Source organism: Bolinopsis microptera, chromosome 2 (assembly GCF_026151205.1).
Source record: "Bolinopsis microptera isolate Bmic1 chromosome 2, MBARI_Bmic_1.0, whole genome shotgun sequence".
Taxonomy (NCBI): domain Eukaryota; kingdom Metazoa; phylum Ctenophora; class Tentaculata; order Lobata; family Bolinopsidae; genus Bolinopsis; species Bolinopsis microptera.
Genome location: NC_087073.1, coordinates 2,554,553 through 2,571,556, shown reverse-complemented (window position 1 = coordinate 2,571,556; position 17,004 = coordinate 2,554,553). Strand labels below are relative to the sequence as shown.

At 38.9% G+C, this 17,004-nt stretch overlaps 1 protein-coding gene across 1 annotated transcript in view; it reads right to left on the bottom strand.

Moving 5' to 3' along the window:
- Positions 1 to 2,540: 2,540 nt before the first annotated feature.
- Positions 2,541 to 17,004, bottom strand: part of LOC134811587 (major vault protein-like) — a 30,629-nt gene continuing 16,165 nt past the window's right edge. The window contains 15 exon segments of the mRNA XM_063818559.1: positions 2,541 to 3,000; positions 3,128 to 3,316; positions 3,423 to 3,666; positions 4,156 to 4,313; positions 4,692 to 4,745; positions 4,878 to 5,217; positions 5,494 to 5,729; positions 6,022 to 6,171; positions 7,685 to 7,755; positions 7,758 to 7,950; positions 8,250 to 8,462; positions 9,550 to 9,653; positions 11,346 to 11,550; positions 12,555 to 12,680; positions 13,291 to 13,441. Coding sequence (XP_063674629.1) covers positions 2,881 to 3,000; positions 3,128 to 3,316; positions 3,423 to 3,666; positions 4,156 to 4,313; positions 4,692 to 4,745; positions 4,878 to 5,217; positions 5,494 to 5,729; positions 6,022 to 6,171; positions 7,685 to 7,755; positions 7,758 to 7,950; positions 8,250 to 8,462; positions 9,550 to 9,653; positions 11,346 to 11,550; positions 12,555 to 12,680; positions 13,291 to 13,428 — 2,541 coding nt within the window. The 5' untranslated portion in view covers positions 13,429 to 13,441 and the 3' untranslated portion in view covers positions 2,541 to 2,880.

The following is a 17,004-nucleotide window of genomic DNA, read 5'->3' as shown; positions in this document are numbered from 1 at the left end:
AACTGTTTGTCTTACTGTGTGATAAAAACATAAATGGTGAGTTACAAAAAAGTGGTTTTGTTCCTGGTGAGGGTTCTGATTCTAACAGTAGATGGAAGCTGGGCTGGTTTTTCCGGCGTTGTGGGTCTGATTGATCTGATGGCGGAGTAGTGAACTGGGTTCGGCACCAGGACGCTCCCTGATTTCCTGCTTTTGTAGTACATCAGATCCTCGAACTTATCCTTCTGTTCCTCACTCTTCACTGATCCTTCTTTCTTCTCTTCTTCCTCGTTATCTACTGGCGACTGCTCTGAAATTTCGAGATATAGTTTACATTTAACGGACACATTCCCATATTACGTGAGCTAAACTTCTGCCTTAGTAAAACTGACCTGTGTTAGTGGCAGGAGATCTGTTCTTATCAGGAGAGATTGAGGGGATTACCCCGGATACTGAAGGGGTTACCCTGGTTACTAACGGGGTAACTTTAGTAACTAACGGGGTTACCCTGGTAACAGAAGGGACCTGTGTTTTACAAAACCCTGCTTTGTTTTGAGCTTTCAGTAGAAACGGGAAGAACTTTGCATCCCATCTTTTGGTATGAGGACTTGGCTCCTCAATACTCGTCTTGGACCTGAAACAAACCAAACCATTAGAAAACACCGAACTGGCCTCTTTATCAGTCATAAGTACCAAACAAGGCGACCCCTGACTCCTACAATTGTGTCGAGTTAATCAGTGAAATATCATTTTATTGCCTGTATACCTAACAATAGAGCCAGAAGGAATGTGAACTCTCCGCTGGACGCTGTGGAATGGTCTGGAAGGTGCCGTTAGGGAGCTCCTCTCCCCGCACTGTCCCTCTGCCTGCTCTTCAACTATCGCCATCAGCCCTGTCTCTGTCCTGAATTAGTTGCTATGGTTTCCGCTGTCACGTGATATTATTGATGAAAAGTTGTGAACTTAACAAAGTTTGAACTGACTGTTACCGTAGCGGCCATTTCTTCGTTCGTAGCAATTTAAGTGATCTTTCACATTCTACGTAATATGTGAACGATCCCTAACTGTCACCAAACCAGCTTCGGCCAATGTTGGCTACTTATTTGTTAACTTGAGGTCCTATGGTATGATCTGTGAAGCAATAACTCAAACTGACCAAGGCAACCGCCAAGATATAATTATATTATTGAACATGGTCGTAAGAGAAGATGGCCAGTGTAAGTGTGTAACACTCTCACATAGACAGTATTACATAAAGGAACACCTGTCTTTGTAACTGAAGAATGTTTTAGAGCGTTCCATCATGATCCCATAGTTAGTTATACTCCAAGCTCTCAGACTTTCCAAACTCTCTGTATCATTCTCCTTTTCAATCTGAGATATATTTAGTTATGAATATATCAGGCTCGCACAACCGAACAACCACACGTCACAACCGAACAACCACACGTCACAACCGCACAACCGAACAACCACACGTCACAACCGAACAACTTCGCGTCACAACCGAACAACCACACGTCACAACCGAACAATCACTCGTCACAACCGAACAACCACACGTCACAACTGAGCAATCACTCGTCACAACCGAACAACTACACGTCACAACCGAACAACCACACGGTCGTGGTCCGAACCTACATTTAAGTATAACAATGGTATCGCTACAAAACTTCCAGTTTAGTTCTCGGAGTATTTAAAATTTGTAACCATATAAATCATCGATCAAAATTTAAAGTTGATCATTTGCATATTAAGACAGAGACTTCTAGGTGACAGGTCACAGAAATGACTCATTGTTCTTAATCTGATGTCACTTGAACATTAAATTGGTGCAGTCAGAGTGTACCTTGGTAATCTCCTTTGTGGAAAGTATTGTCGTGGTCTCCACTGCTTTCCTCTCTAGCGTCCCTCTAGTGCACCGCAGTTTCTTCATCTGTTTAGGTCAGTAATAACCAATTACGATATGACAGCTAATCAGAACACTGTAACAGTACAGTACCAGTACCACGTGACACAAACCAACCAATAAAAACACAGTATGAAAGCTCGAACCTCGGAGTTGATTTCCTTGAGACGGAAGACCCTGCTTTGTTCCACACAACTGTTGTACCGACTCAGTTCCAGCTGCAGAGACCTCCTTCTCTGGAGAAACTTCCTGTCGCTGGGCATCATCTTGAGATCGGGGTGCTGCTAAATGTCCGATCAGAAGTTGAGAATAGCACTTAGGTCCGAGCTGCAGGAAACATTGCAAATCAGTAGTAGCACAACTATACGGGACAATGTGCACTTAGTCAATTGGATAACTGCCGAGCAATAACCCCGCTCTCTTGACCAGAGCGCAGGTTGCTTATTGGACACCTTGTCACTTTTCACACTTTCATATCATTTCAAGATAGCTTCAACTGTGCTTTCAGTACGACAGGATATTTTAATTATCGAATCTTTGACATCGCGAGTGATCGAACAGAAACAGGCGGTCAGTAATCCGTTTAATTGTAGTAATTACGCTTTATATCCAGTATCCACCACCTAATCATTGGGTAAACAGTAAAACATTTTGTTAAACGAGCAATCATTCTTTTAAAGTTTCTAACAAGATGCGAAATTCATTATCATTGACACATTGTGCGAAAAACTAGCATAATAATATGTAATAATAATAATATGTAATATACATTTTAAATTTTTTCACATTAAACTGACTACTCTAAAACACTATAAAATCATCCACAAAAAAACTGAAATACATACTTCCTTAACGAAGGTTTATTATTAATAAATCTCAAACATACTGAGTTTATATACTTGAATGTTATGTGAAAAATAAAGCGTTTCTTGACGCTGTCAACAGCTTGAAAATGTCCGTTTTTATCCCAAGATTTCTCATTTCCTCAGCTAATGCTGTGGAGGAGGCAGTGCACCAACGAGTCCTTTAGCAGTGTTGAAGAGGTTGAGAGGAGTTGAACCGTCAGTGATGAGTGTAGACTGTAGTCCCAGGGCTTGCAACATCGCCAACTGAAATAAAACAGTATCACATATCAGCACATTGAAACAGATATTTTGAGAGATCTGGTGTTTTGGGGGAATGAAACAAAGTTACGAGATAGCAATTAATTACTAAGTTCCCAAGTTTTAGACATACCTGGTTGTCATGACCAGAGGTAGCAATCCTGGCAATGTTTTCAGGACCAAGGGTGGTAACCATGTTCTGGAATTTGCCTGTCTCAATCTCAGCCATCTTCTGCGCTTTTGATATCTCAAGACCGTTGGTGGAGCTGATGTACTCCAGTTCTCCTTTACGGGCGTCGTTAATTCTCCTCAGCTCGTTTTCCTAAAAGAATTAAAAGTTAGGACTAACTTAGAGCAAAAATTATGGCATAGCATGTTCAATTAAATTCATTAAGTATTGTACTTTCAGGATGTCTAATAATACTTACTGCTTCAATGTTCTGAGCCTCTGCCTTGAGTTGAGCCTGCTCGACAGCAGCCTGACCCTCAATCTTCAGGGATTCAGCACGAGACAATGCCTCTGCCTTGGCTTGACCAGTACTCTCCACAGCCGCTGACAGGGACTGCAGTTTCAACAATTCAGTCCTGGCTTTCTCAGCCTCTGCCTCGTCGTGAATCTTTTGTCTTTCCAGCTTACCTTTAGCACCCTGCTCAAGACGTTCAGCTTCATGTCTGAAGAAGGTTGCAGGCATTATAACAGTGGGAGTCTTGTTTGCACAAAATTGTAATATTTTTCGCACAAATCAGATCATGCATTTGTGCATTTGTGACCACGATAATCCCACGTAATAATATGACATGCATTATTTATACGCGCGTATATATTTCAGATCGATCGATCAAGCGAAACACGCGTGATGCGCTGGGATCTCTAGGATCTTAAAAACGCGGCGGCCATTATCGGGACTAACTGTCAAATTGTGTCCCATCGGATTTCGATCTTGGTTTTGGTTTTGGTTTGGGGAGCAAAATGTGAGTAAAATGTCCAGTAATATGTGAGTAATATGTCCAGCATGAACAGTCCAGGATCAATATCAAAGTATACAGGGTAGCTCAGGGAGAATTTATTGGACAGAGAAATAATCTCATACTATCGTGCGCACTGCGCATAAATAAACAAGTGTAAATGTAAGCCGTAAGGATAATGTATAAGAAGCTGACCTAGCAGAAGCCTCCTGGGAATTAGTAGTGATCTCAATAGCCAACTGTACGGATTTCTGGAGGGAATCTCGGGTTCTCTGGTCAACGGGTTCCACTGACTGGATATCCACGTTCGTTATTACTAGTTTGTTTGCAGTGAACTTGAAGCTGTCCTTCACCTTAAAAAGGTTTGATTTCTGTAATTTAATAGTTAAGATCTTTTAATGGATTGTGATCCACGTTAAATAAAATACTGGGATATATAGGAACTATTTACAATTTTATGTAATGTATTCCTTTAATTCATTTACTGAGATGTTGAATGTGACGGGATCGTATATAACTGTAATAATATTAGAGCCAAGAGATTAGCATTTTAATATAACTGATCCTTAGCTTTATTTTTTCAGATGCGACATATGAAATTCATTCTACTCTATAATTTAATTAGTTTATGGCTCTAACGCACCAAAACAATTCTTCTGGAAAAAGAAGGGTCTATATACAACGAATAAAACAATGAAATAAACAAAATTAGTAACATCAGATGAACTAACCTTCATATTCTCATCCAGTCCAAAGACAGATGTTCTGATGATTCGAGCAGAGTTCTGAAAACAGTTACATTATTAATAAAATCTGAAAACAAGTTAATCTACTGAAAGGTAAATATCACAATATCATTAAGATAATAAGTAAACAGTAAGACCCGAACTATTATCATATAATATAAATCCACTAACCCTGTGGAAGTCATCAAAAGGCACGGCCGCCACAGCCCCTCTGATCCTAGAAGCGAGCGCTTTACACGAGTCTCCCACGAAGTCAGGTACAGCGAAGAGCGCTGCAGCGTTCTCAGCATTGTCCTTAGATAGCTCAAAGTGCCAATTGTAAGAGAGTTGCAGAGCAAGTCGGGCGTGGTCACTAGTCTCTACAGTTATGATATCAGTCATAAAGTCGGGTCCCAGCAGGAGACACAGAGATCGGATACAGTTGGGACGTTTTGGTTTACCTCCGGATAGGGAGAGTTGGGTGAAGTGCTCATCTGGAGCCAACATTACCAGATCAGGTCCAAACACAACCCTGACAGAGAATTAATATATCAGACAGATTTACAAACACAACCCTGACAGAGAATTAATATAATATATATATATATATATTTGAGACATTCAGTGAAACAGTAAAACACGAAATTCACATATATATTATATATATATAATATATACAGATTTATTGGGAGTGTGAACCACATAATTTAGATAAGCTTGACAAAATGAGACAACTGCTAACCGTACAACTTTCAAATATTTGTGTAGAATCAAAAATAGATACAACAATAGTAAGCAGTGTTTTTACCTGGCCTTCTTAGCCTTGTAGTCGTAGATCTGAGCAGCTGCATTATGCGGTACTCTGTAGCTAACGACCTTGCTTTTCAGTCTTCCTTTAGTTTCCTTGTTGTGTGCCCGAGCGGTCCTGTCAGCTAGAGGATCAATTTCTGCGTTCAGAAGTTTCTCTATTTGTTCTGGTAGAGGTTTATCCCACAGTTCCTCATCTTGGTTCAGCACATAAGTCTGTCCAACTACTGCTCTCACCTGTTCAGTTTACATGTATTATTATTTTATATTACTGTTTTACTATTATATTACTGTTTTCAATATTAAATATTTTACAATGTACAACGATTCGTGCATATCTTGAGGGACTTTTTATTAGGAAATGGAATATTTATTTGTGTAAGCCATGAAATCTGCTCTTCAGTAGCAGTAACTGAGAAAGATAGTGCTACTAGAGTGGTGTGCTCCGAGTACAATTTCCTCCTAACACCTGTGACGTACACAACACGTGTTACAATATAACACGTGCACAATTAGAAGATAAACCTACCTTTCCAGTTTTCATGTCCCTCACGTATATACCCTCGTTCTCATCCAGGGGCATTGCTTTCCTCCTGTCTATTATCTCCATCTCTACTGTGGGAATAAACTCGCAGGGTCCTCGTATCATCCACATGTTGCCTGGAGCTCTGTCTACACCCTGGTAAAGTTACTATGGTTACTAGTTAGTTACCATGGTAACGTACACAATAACACCTCCGGAGGTCCTCCGCCCATCTGCTGACGGAAAATGTGAACACTCCCATACCTGATTTGATTTGAAACTTTTACAAAATAGCAAGTATACAAATGTACAGCAATTCGAACAAACATATAAAATGGGCCGAAATGTATAAATGCTAAAAAGCGTGGGTCAGTGAAACAAGTACAGAGGACAACTTTCAGAACAGGGGTTTTTTGGCCGCCCAAAGTCTCAATAACATCACCTCCACCTAGTAATAAAATTATGAAATGTGAAAAGTGTGAAACAATCAAATAATAATGTATGTATATATATTACCTAATTTTTGATTAATGTATGGATGCCCCTTATAATATCTCTTAGAGCAAACATTGTGATTTTTTCATATTTTTACCAAAATAACTATTGTTCAGATAACACAAATTTCATGATAGTACACATTTACTGAGACTGAGTTTATTTAAACAGAGTAATAGTGTAGAATATTGTTGAGTGTTCTTATACTCAGGGAAAAACAACACTACAGACACCACATTAAGTGTAAATATTGCTAAAATCCGTTGGACACCCAAGATTACGTGTGTAAGATAAGGTTTGAAACAGCTAATACAGCTGTTAGTTATCTCTCTATCAGTTACACTCAGTTACAATCAGTTACACTCACAATTTACCCTGTAGGAGACTGAATTAAGAGGACAAGTAATTGAATATTCAGAAGCAGAGCTATATAGTGTTGTTATGGTAACCAGGTAACTCTGCCCGATAGTAAATAAAGGACTAATGACAAGTCAGCACACTCTCTCAATCTTTCTCTCAGAAATACGTCACATTCCTTACAATTCCACACAGTGTGTAAAAGTACTTGTCATAGCTGGACACTTAACAGGTCTGTGAAGCTCTGTCTATTGTGCAGATATATGATCTGTGGAGATGCAGAGAGCTACACAGTATATCTCAATCTCTGTGTACCACTTGGTTGTCATGACGCCCCGACATTAGCAACACAGTAGATTGCATGATATGTGGACGTATCACTAGCAGAGCTCAATAACTTTGGGAATCGGTCAAGAGGGCGGAAGACGCGAGGGCCTAAAACGATCACATGTCCTAAATTCAAAATCAGGATCACTAAAATGATTGAAATATAATTGATACAATTAGGAGTAAATTTTGTGATGTAGCAGGTTTTGTAGTATTACTAATCCAATATTTAGGACGGTGTATATTTCCATGATAAAGTGAGACATGTGATCGTTTTAGGAAACTTCTGCCCTTGGATCCTTCGCCCTTGGGTCCTTCGCCCTTGGGTCTTCCGCCTTCGCGACTTCCGCCATAGTGTCCTATACTAGTTGTTTACAAGGACAATTTGTTTTACAAGCAATGAAGAATATTAAATATGATAACTAAATAGAGGGAGTGGGGGAGAGGGGGTGGGAGTTTCTAGCGGACAGTATCAATAATAATAACTTACATTGTCCTTGAAAGCGAGCACTGCCTTGATGATGATAGCCTCATCCTCCCCCAGAATATGAACGTCCTGTATCCAGCCTCAAGTCTCTCTCCTGGCTGCAAGAAGAAACTCTTCTCTCCTTTTATCAGTTTCCTCTGTCCCAACTTGTTCTTACCGTCCTCTCCCATTGGGTCGAGTATGACACAGTATTGTCTGTTAGTCAGTGTGGAGATGTTCACTACTTGTATCACATTCTCGTACACGTCCGGGATAAACGCTTCAGAGTCCTGCAGATAGTTACATTTGTAAAGGAGCATATATAATACATCTTTTGTACTATATATTTTACATTTGAGCGGTTTTTTGTTTCGGAATGATACCATACACATATATCACTGCTTTTACCAAACCCATGAAAGTGAAAGTATTTAAAATTAATAAAGCACTAGGTAAAAGTGTAACTGATTAGAAAAATTATTTTATTAGTGACAGTAAAACTTTGACGGCAGTGAAATTATTACATTGCACACCCAATTGTAAAAGTATTTGAGCACCAGGTAAAAGTGTAACTGCAAGTTGTACTAACGTTGATGGTGATAAGCCACTGTTCTCCACTCTTCCTGTCCACATCAAACCTATCCTTATAACTCTGCAGGGCCTCCAGGTGCAGCGCAATGTTCTCTGTCAAAACGTATGCGGAGATAAACCCGACAACTTGCTCGTACGCACCTGGTAGGTACGCTCCAGTCTTGTTGATCAGCCACTCCTCCCCACACACTCGATCCTTTCCTCCCTGGTCCTGGGTAAATACTAATATTAGTATTGTTACACTCAGCAGAACTAGTGTCTAGTACACTACCCAGGGTCACACACACGCTAATATGCTGTTATTTAGCTCTGACTCTGACATTCCATTGAGCACTTAGAGGCGCATTTTGGAGTGACGACAAGAGCGTGAGTGTGGTTCTCTCAACAGACATGTGTCACTCACATACCTTGCATGCCTTGAGAGCCTTGAGTCTGAGAGCCTTGTTGGGACTAACATACCTTACATGCCTTGAGAGCCCTGAGTCTGAGAGCCTGGTTGGGACTAACATACCTTACATGCCTTGAGAGCCTTGAGTCTGAGAGCCTGGTTGGGACTAACATACCTTACATGCCTTGAGAGCCTTGAGTCTGAGAGCCTGGTTGGGACTAACATACCTTGCATGCCTTGAGAGCCCTGAGTCTGAGAGCCTGGTTGGGACTAACATACCTTGCATGCCTTGAGTTTGAGAGGCTGGTTGGGACTAACATACCTTACATGCCTTGAGAGCCCTGAGTCTGAGAGCCTGGTTGGGACTAACATACCTTACATGCCTTGAGTTTGAGAGGCTGGTTGGGACTAACATACCTTACATGTCTTGAGAGCCCTGAGTCTGAGAGCCTGGTTGGGACTAACATACCTTACATGCCTTGAGAGCCCTGAGTCTGAGAGCCTGGTTGGGACTAACATACCTTACATGCCTTGAGAGCCTTGAGTCTGAGAGCCTGGTTGGGACTAACATACCTTACATGCCTTGAGAGCCCTGAGTCTGAGAGCCTGGTTGGGACTAACATACCTTGCATGCCTTGAGACCCCTGAGTCTGAGAGCCTGGTTGGGACTAACATACCTTGCATGCCTTGAGAGCCCTGAGTCTGAGAGCCTGGTTGGGACTAACATACCTTGCATGCCTTGAGAGCCCTGAGTCTGAGAGCCTGGTTGGGACTAACATGCCTTGAGAGCCCTGAGTCTGAGAGCCTGGTTGGGACTAACATACCTTACATGCCCTGAGTCTGAGAGCCTGGTTGGGACTAACATACCTTACATGCCCTGAGTCTGAGAGCCTGGTTGGGACTAACATACCTTGCATGCCTTGAGAGCCCTGAGTCTGAGAGCCTGGTTGGGACTGATGATGCTCGCTCTGATCGTCTCAACAACCTCCACGTTCTTGTGGGGTATGTATGTTCCTGTAAAAAGTAATATTTAATACAGAAAATATTGAAGTTAAGTTATTTAGGTAGTATGAGATCATTTCAATAACTTAGAGTAATCAGCTCGGAGAAAGCTGTCGTCATGCTTAGTGCTTACTAGGCGACATTACGTTACTGTTAAAGCAGAAAATAGACGACAAAGCTTGAGAGTTTCGAGTTAACTCTATTGTTTATAGCTTGAACGTGTGTATCAGTTGTGGGGAGAGTTGCATGTTATCTACTAAGAACTCATATCTTTCTGATTTCTATTTCGCTGGTCACGTGACCACTTCACGGGTTACTTAGCCAGACTGCTTCAGGGTGTGTGAAGTTTAATATTCCTTCTAGAAGCTAATAAAAACTGCCAGATAGAAAGATAGTAAGAAACAGGCCAGGTGAAAATTGAAATCTAATTATTCACTGTAATACCTGATGGCTGAACCAGGCTGGAAGTAGGTGATATGATATGGTTATTATCTTGGCCGCCGGTTTGCAAAATTCAGTCTAGATAACCAGAATTCAAATACGTCACAATAGATTATATTCGTCATGTAACTGCAGCTGTTGTGTCAGTAGCAGTGTGTTCAACATTTAACAATCACACACTGGAGTGTCTATACCTTCCAGTCTGATGTTACACAGGTGACGTGTGTACTGTGTAATACATTAATATCACTGCAATAGTGTGCGATTTGTACATTTATCAGACTGGCTCGTTAGATTATCGAACTAATATCACCATATAGGTGATTTTAGTTCAAGAATCGCACTTCAAAGGAGTGACATCAGTAAATAATAGATTTATGATTGAGATGAAGATTTACTCGTCCCAGTGGTCAGTGGGTTGAAATGTGATATCAATAATATTAGAGCTAAGAGTGAGATCATTCTAGAGTGAGAGAGTGAGATCACCACATTCCCAATGAGTGACATCATCAGCTGCTGCTTCCAGAAGGTAATTATAGGTAATTATAGTCACGCACTGGCTTGCTTTGTAGAGATATTAAACTAGAACTACTCAAGACAATAAACATAACACGATTAGCTGAATGTATTGAGCTTTCGTCATCATTATCTGCATATTATTACTTAATTGAGAGGAGCTTTCAGATGTTTTGTCAACACAACAACATGTTAACAATTTTATCTCAAAACGATATCAAACTTATTGGAAAATTTACAGATGGCATTTTGTTAGAACAAAAGAAATACAATTATCGACCTATTCTATAGTTACATTTTCATAATATATTTTATAGGGGGGGGGGGGGGGGGGGGGGGGGGGGCCAACGCCCCAAAAGGCCCCAAAAAGCCCCGATTTCTAGGGCCCTTTTTGGATTTTCGATATGTGTAGGGCCTTTTGGGGCCCTAGAATTAACTTCAATTTCATCAAGTTTGATATATGCTAAGTGCTTTAATGATATTATCTGATTACTTGCACAGTACTTTTATGTTTATTTGAGTGTATACTGTATTTACATGGAGATTATGGTCCATAAACACTATCAAATAGTGGTCAGGGTGTATAATATATTATACTAAAGGCTGCATACAGCTGCATACATTCTAATTTGCTACCTGCTGTTTTCACCTCAAAACAGTTTTTACAGCCTCCTTCAAATATCTTGTAAACATTTTTGAGTTATGACTGTAGATTTAAACATGATCCCCCCCCCTTATATAACGAACCAGGTCCAGTAAAGAGCCACTCATCGTGAGCCCATCTCTTAGTTCCGTCAGAGTCTGAGAAGTCTGCGATAGCGCGCAGGCGGAGTGCTGTGTTGGTCGGAACAGCGCGCAGTTTGGTTACCTTGGTCTCCATGGACTCTCCGGGGTACAAAGGGAAGGGCTCTTGAGTGAGACGTACTTCTTGGTCTGCGTGTAGTAGTTTAGCCTGAGAAAGAGGGTGAGAGCAGTGTATAAAACATGTAGTACACTGTACAGGGGGAGGGTGAGAGCAGTGTATAAAACTGAGCTGTGAATAAAACTAGCAGTGGGTAATATTCTCACCGGAACAATTTATAATATTTGAACTTCCGCCTTGTTTGTGAGTAGGAAGCGAGCTCCATAACGTTAACGTTATGAAATGTACAAAGTTTGTACACTGCGAACAGTTTATCCCATACAGTTAGCTCAGCCACTAATTATGTACAAATAATTTAACTCTGGTGTATTTCATCCGATAACTGGGGGGGTAAACACATCTCACCACATTCCACCACATTCCACCACATTGTACCATCAGTGAACAAATTTGCGAACTTGGACCGCTATCTTATCTTGCTCACCACGAGTTTCTCATTTTATGTTCTGTTATTATGAAGTCTCCTAATTTGATCAAGCAAAATTCACTGAAACTGATACTAAAGGCCACGTTACCTTGTGCAGTATAACTTGTATACATAGCCAAGTTGAGAAGTTCTACAAGGAAGAAGCAGTGGTCTAAGCAGATAACGGTTACACTGCAGCGCGAGAATTATTAGCTAACTTCTAAAGGACAGTGGTAAGAAGAACCATTGAGATAACTCACACTTTTTATCTTTTGTTTTTGGTATCCAAAAATATGTATATAATACGCATTACGGAGTATTACAATTGATATATTGCAAATAATAGCGTGCCAAAAATTGTCCATTACAATTAAAGATTGAAAGAAAATTTAAAATTGACTTAAAATGTTTGACATGCTCCTTTGTGCGCAGATCAAACTTAAATGTACTTTAAATGTATTTTAAATGTACTCTACATTTATTTTAAATGTACTTTAAATGCACTCTAAGTCTAAATGTACTCTAAATGTACTTTAAATGTACTCGAAATGAACTCGAAATATACTTTAAATGTACTCTAAATGTACTCTAAATGTACTCTAAATGTACTCTAACTTTACACACATACCTGTCCGTACTGATCAAACTGAACCTCTCCCTCCTCATCTCTCATAACAGGGTTAGCAACTACACAGTAGTGGTTTGGTGGGATTATCACCATCTTAGTGGGTCCATCTACCACTTTCTCGTTATCCTGAAAACATTATTAAATCTTAGTAATTATGTAAATGCGCACCCTTTGGTTGAAATAACATTGTCAGCTCTTAGAGCTTAAATAAGTTTTACACTTAAAACTTAAACTTTTATGATGATATAGCTTATTGGCAGTTGCTAGCTAATGGGGAGGCATGGTCATTGTAATGCAGTAATGGGCAGTATGATGACATCACCAGCTCACAGTACATTACAAATGCCCTCTGAATACCATCATGCTAGCTCAAATTATTAGAAAGTGTTAAAGGTAGGTTAATATAAAATGCTCTGGGTGTGATTTTGCAGTGATAGGCATAAAATCGGAACGGTATTTATTTAGCTAAGATAACAACAGCATTGTGATGTTTACTTTGATCCAGGAAGTTCCTTTGGTATCTAAATGAAATCTTAGTGCTATGGATCACATTGGACAATGGACATGCACATGGTTTTCAATTTTTCATAAAATAAATGGTAACAAATTAAAACAATATCTAGTTAATGTATCTGACTATATCAAATAATATGTAAAACACCAGCAATTCTATAAGTAGCAGTGTGAATAGTTCAATTATAAATGGCAATAAGAAATAACTTCTTCATCTCAGTACCTGTCTGACGAAGGTCTCAGGTCCGATTATAGGTTTGGTAACATTGGATTTGAGATCCAGCACATGTATATAAAAGTGAGGTGGGATCCTGATGACAGTGTCGTCACTAGCCCCTGCTTTGCTTCCTCGTCCTGCCATGATTCTGCCTACACTGCAGTTATTGTATTTTAATATATAACTGAAAAATACCAACTAAGTCTGGTATTTGAAACCCTGATATATTGCATAATTTACCGCATACCCACATTTTTTAAAACTCCACAGTAAATCAGGGTTTTACTGCATATTAAATTCTGATCGAATGGTTATAAGGAGTAAGGTTATGTTCAAATACTAGATAAAGAAATCACAGTCTGATGGTGATAAATAAAGATATAACAACAATTTCAGTTGTTTTTCACTGATTCAATGCATAGGACGAATTGCAAACATAAGTATACGCAACAGCAATCTACAACTCCACAAACTGTGAAAAACTTCTGTAAAAATAATCAACCCCAGATTAATAAAATCATTTTAGTTAGTCGGTTTTAAAAATATACCATAAATTTCAACAATTAGATATAATTTAGTTTAAAAAACTCAAAATTAGTTAAAAATAATAATATAGTTTCGAAAATAGCTCAGTGAGTCTTTTGTGAAAAATTGTATGAATGATTTACAAAAATCAGGTCAAGTTTCAACTAACTTCCCATACAGCCAATTAATCTGCAACTTTTCTAATTTCAGCAATTGTTGATCCGTTCTTTCCAAGATGGGTTGCTTGGGGAGAGTTGAATTCTACTATAACCCGTTCAGTGTCAACATCAAGATCTTTATTAAACAATTCAGCAAATTTAGCTGAGTAGCCGACATGGTCAGACACAAGCATGTCTAATGATGAAAACCTGACAAAACAGATCATCAGCATTCCTTGAAATTGTGTATCAAAAGTTTGGCTGGATATTTGGCCGAGTATTGGTCAGAATTTTGTTGGAATAAAGGCAAGTAAATTAAACTATTGCAACACTGTCAGTTCACCTACCTTTACCTACTACTTTAATGACCTCCTCCCTCTTATGCCAACACCTGTGATATGTAACAATCTTAAAATGGCCACTTAAGCCTTCCCCTTCCTCATCACACTGTCACAGCCTGACCCTTCAAGGATCACTCAACACTGGGAGGTGAACTATATTTATTCTGACTCTTGACAGAGGTAAACCAATTAGCTTCCAGTATTAACCAATCAAAACACAGTCACTGTAATGTACCAACACAAATATGGTTCACCTCCCTATATACACTTTATTCCTTCCCACAATTATTGCCCATGAATTAAAAGAATTCTTGCACTGTATTGCAGTCGCTATATAACCTGATGTGCGCTAGAGGAGCATCAGAACCATTGCACCACATGTCGTATTGAGAATTGAGCGTAATTATAACTGCCTGAAATGACATCACACAGTTTGATGAAATGTTGGGCAGGGATTTGTTGTGAATAAAGCAATAATTCACCCAGACAATATAGGCCATCAATATCAAACACCAAATTTGGTCACCTTCTCTGGCTTCTTGGTCATATCTGCCACTAGAGATGATACACTTTTTAAAAAAGGTGTTCCAAGTCTCCTGCCGAGGTTTGTAGTAATTTGCACAACAGGCATAGCTATAGGCTGAACATTGAAATTCTTTAAATACACAATGGACAATATTTAATGGATTTGACAATCACAATTCATAATTCAATAGACTCATATGTTTGTATATTGTAAAACAAATATTTTGTACTTGCAACTTGACTAATGTTCCCTTTATTTTTTTTATTAAATACTTTTCAAATTTTACAGAGTACAGCAATAGATGAATATAAAATAGAATCGTTCAAAATATCGCCCCCATCTGTAAAATATGATGGGCACCCAAACACGGTAAACACATAGTGAACTATGTCCGCAGTAACTTGGACCCATTACATCGAATTAATCTAAATCCAAAAATTTATGAAAAACTATTTAATAACAAACAAATCCATGGTGTATAACTGTGGATATATAGTCAAAATTGGTATTTCAATACGTCAAATTCCAGATACATTAGATACAGGTCTGATATGGTCATTAATGTGTGAGAAGGTGTGCGGGTGAAGTGTGATATGATGTTGAAAGTATAGGAAGGTAGATAAAAAATTAATAAAACAAAAATAATAATAATATGGGGAGCAAAGAGACTAGGCTAGGCTGTTGTTTCACTATCCAATAAACATTTCCATAGATGCTTAGTGACCTCAGCTTTGAAAAGACTAGTAGACACAATCTGTCTTACCTGTAAAGGGAGTCCATTCCACAGTATATGAATTCTGTAGAAAAATGATTTTGCCAGTGGGCTATTTGAGGTACATAAGGTGTGTCAATTCTGACTTAACTTAGGTAAAATTGATGACACAATAGACAGACTGTCGAGGTGGCAACGTCTTAGTCGAGAAGTGCCCTGATATAGAGATAGATAGTGAGGCAGCGATACAGGAATTAAATTGTTCAGAACTTTGTGGAAAAAAATAAGATCATTCAAGTCAAACTTTTGAGACAAAGGGAGAATGTCGACAAGCTTGCACTTTTTGACATATTGCTCAGGTGGATAACTGCGGCCCTCTTCAGACAGAATCCATTTAATAGCTCTCTTTTGGAGACTTTCTAATTTATCACTAAGTGATTTATTACAAGGGCGCCAGATTATGGAACAATTTTCGAATTGGCTACGAACTAGGGAGAGGTAAAGCGCCCGGCGACGTTTCAGATCAATGACAATATGGCCATCTCTTCTGACCATACCAAGTTGTTGGCAGGCCTTACTATAAATTCTGTCGCACTGACTATTCCAACTTAGCTTAGGAGTAACATCGACTCCAAGATCTTTTTCTAACTCTACATACACAAGAGGAGAGCCATCAAGATTGTATGCGAATGGAGGAGATAAAGATGGTTTTCCTGAAACAATAAGCACTTTACATTTTGCTGGATGGAATCGCATTTTGTTTCTAAGTGCCCAGTCAGAGAGATATCAAATAACGGAGTAGTTCGCTGTTTATTAGTCTCATGATTGAAATACTGATATCTGGATATTATCCGGTTGGAAGAGACAAGGACAAATGAAACAAGGAAGTTAGGAGTAAGGGCAAATTTTCGGCGTCAACGCCATCTTCAGGCTAAAATTGTTATAAATGTTAGTATATAATAAATGCTTCTATACTAGTTAAAATGCTAAATTAAAATTACATACACTGAATACAGGTTACATCAAATGGTATTGTACATTACATTGAAAATAGTGATGTACACACGTTTTACACTCTGTCCAAGTACATAATATCTACTGAACAGCAGGGTCGTGTGCTATTTGTTTAAATTTGTCTTTGAATATGTTGTAAAAGAAATCCCTTAAGCTTCTCGCACTCTTCTTTGTTATTGATACTAGGTTTAAATAAATTAATGTAGTAAGCTTCTGTCACTTTACGTTTAATGGTGCTATATAAGTTAATTTCTAAAATATCGAAGGAAATATCTGGTTCTATGTTATCGTGAAACTCTGAATCAGAGAGATAGTCTATATCCATTTGTAAATTGGAATTATCAGAAGATGAATGTATTTTACGCCAGATTTTTGTATCATCGGCATACAAAACAATATCAGTATTATCCGAAAGGCCAAGAGGAATATCATTGATAAACAATA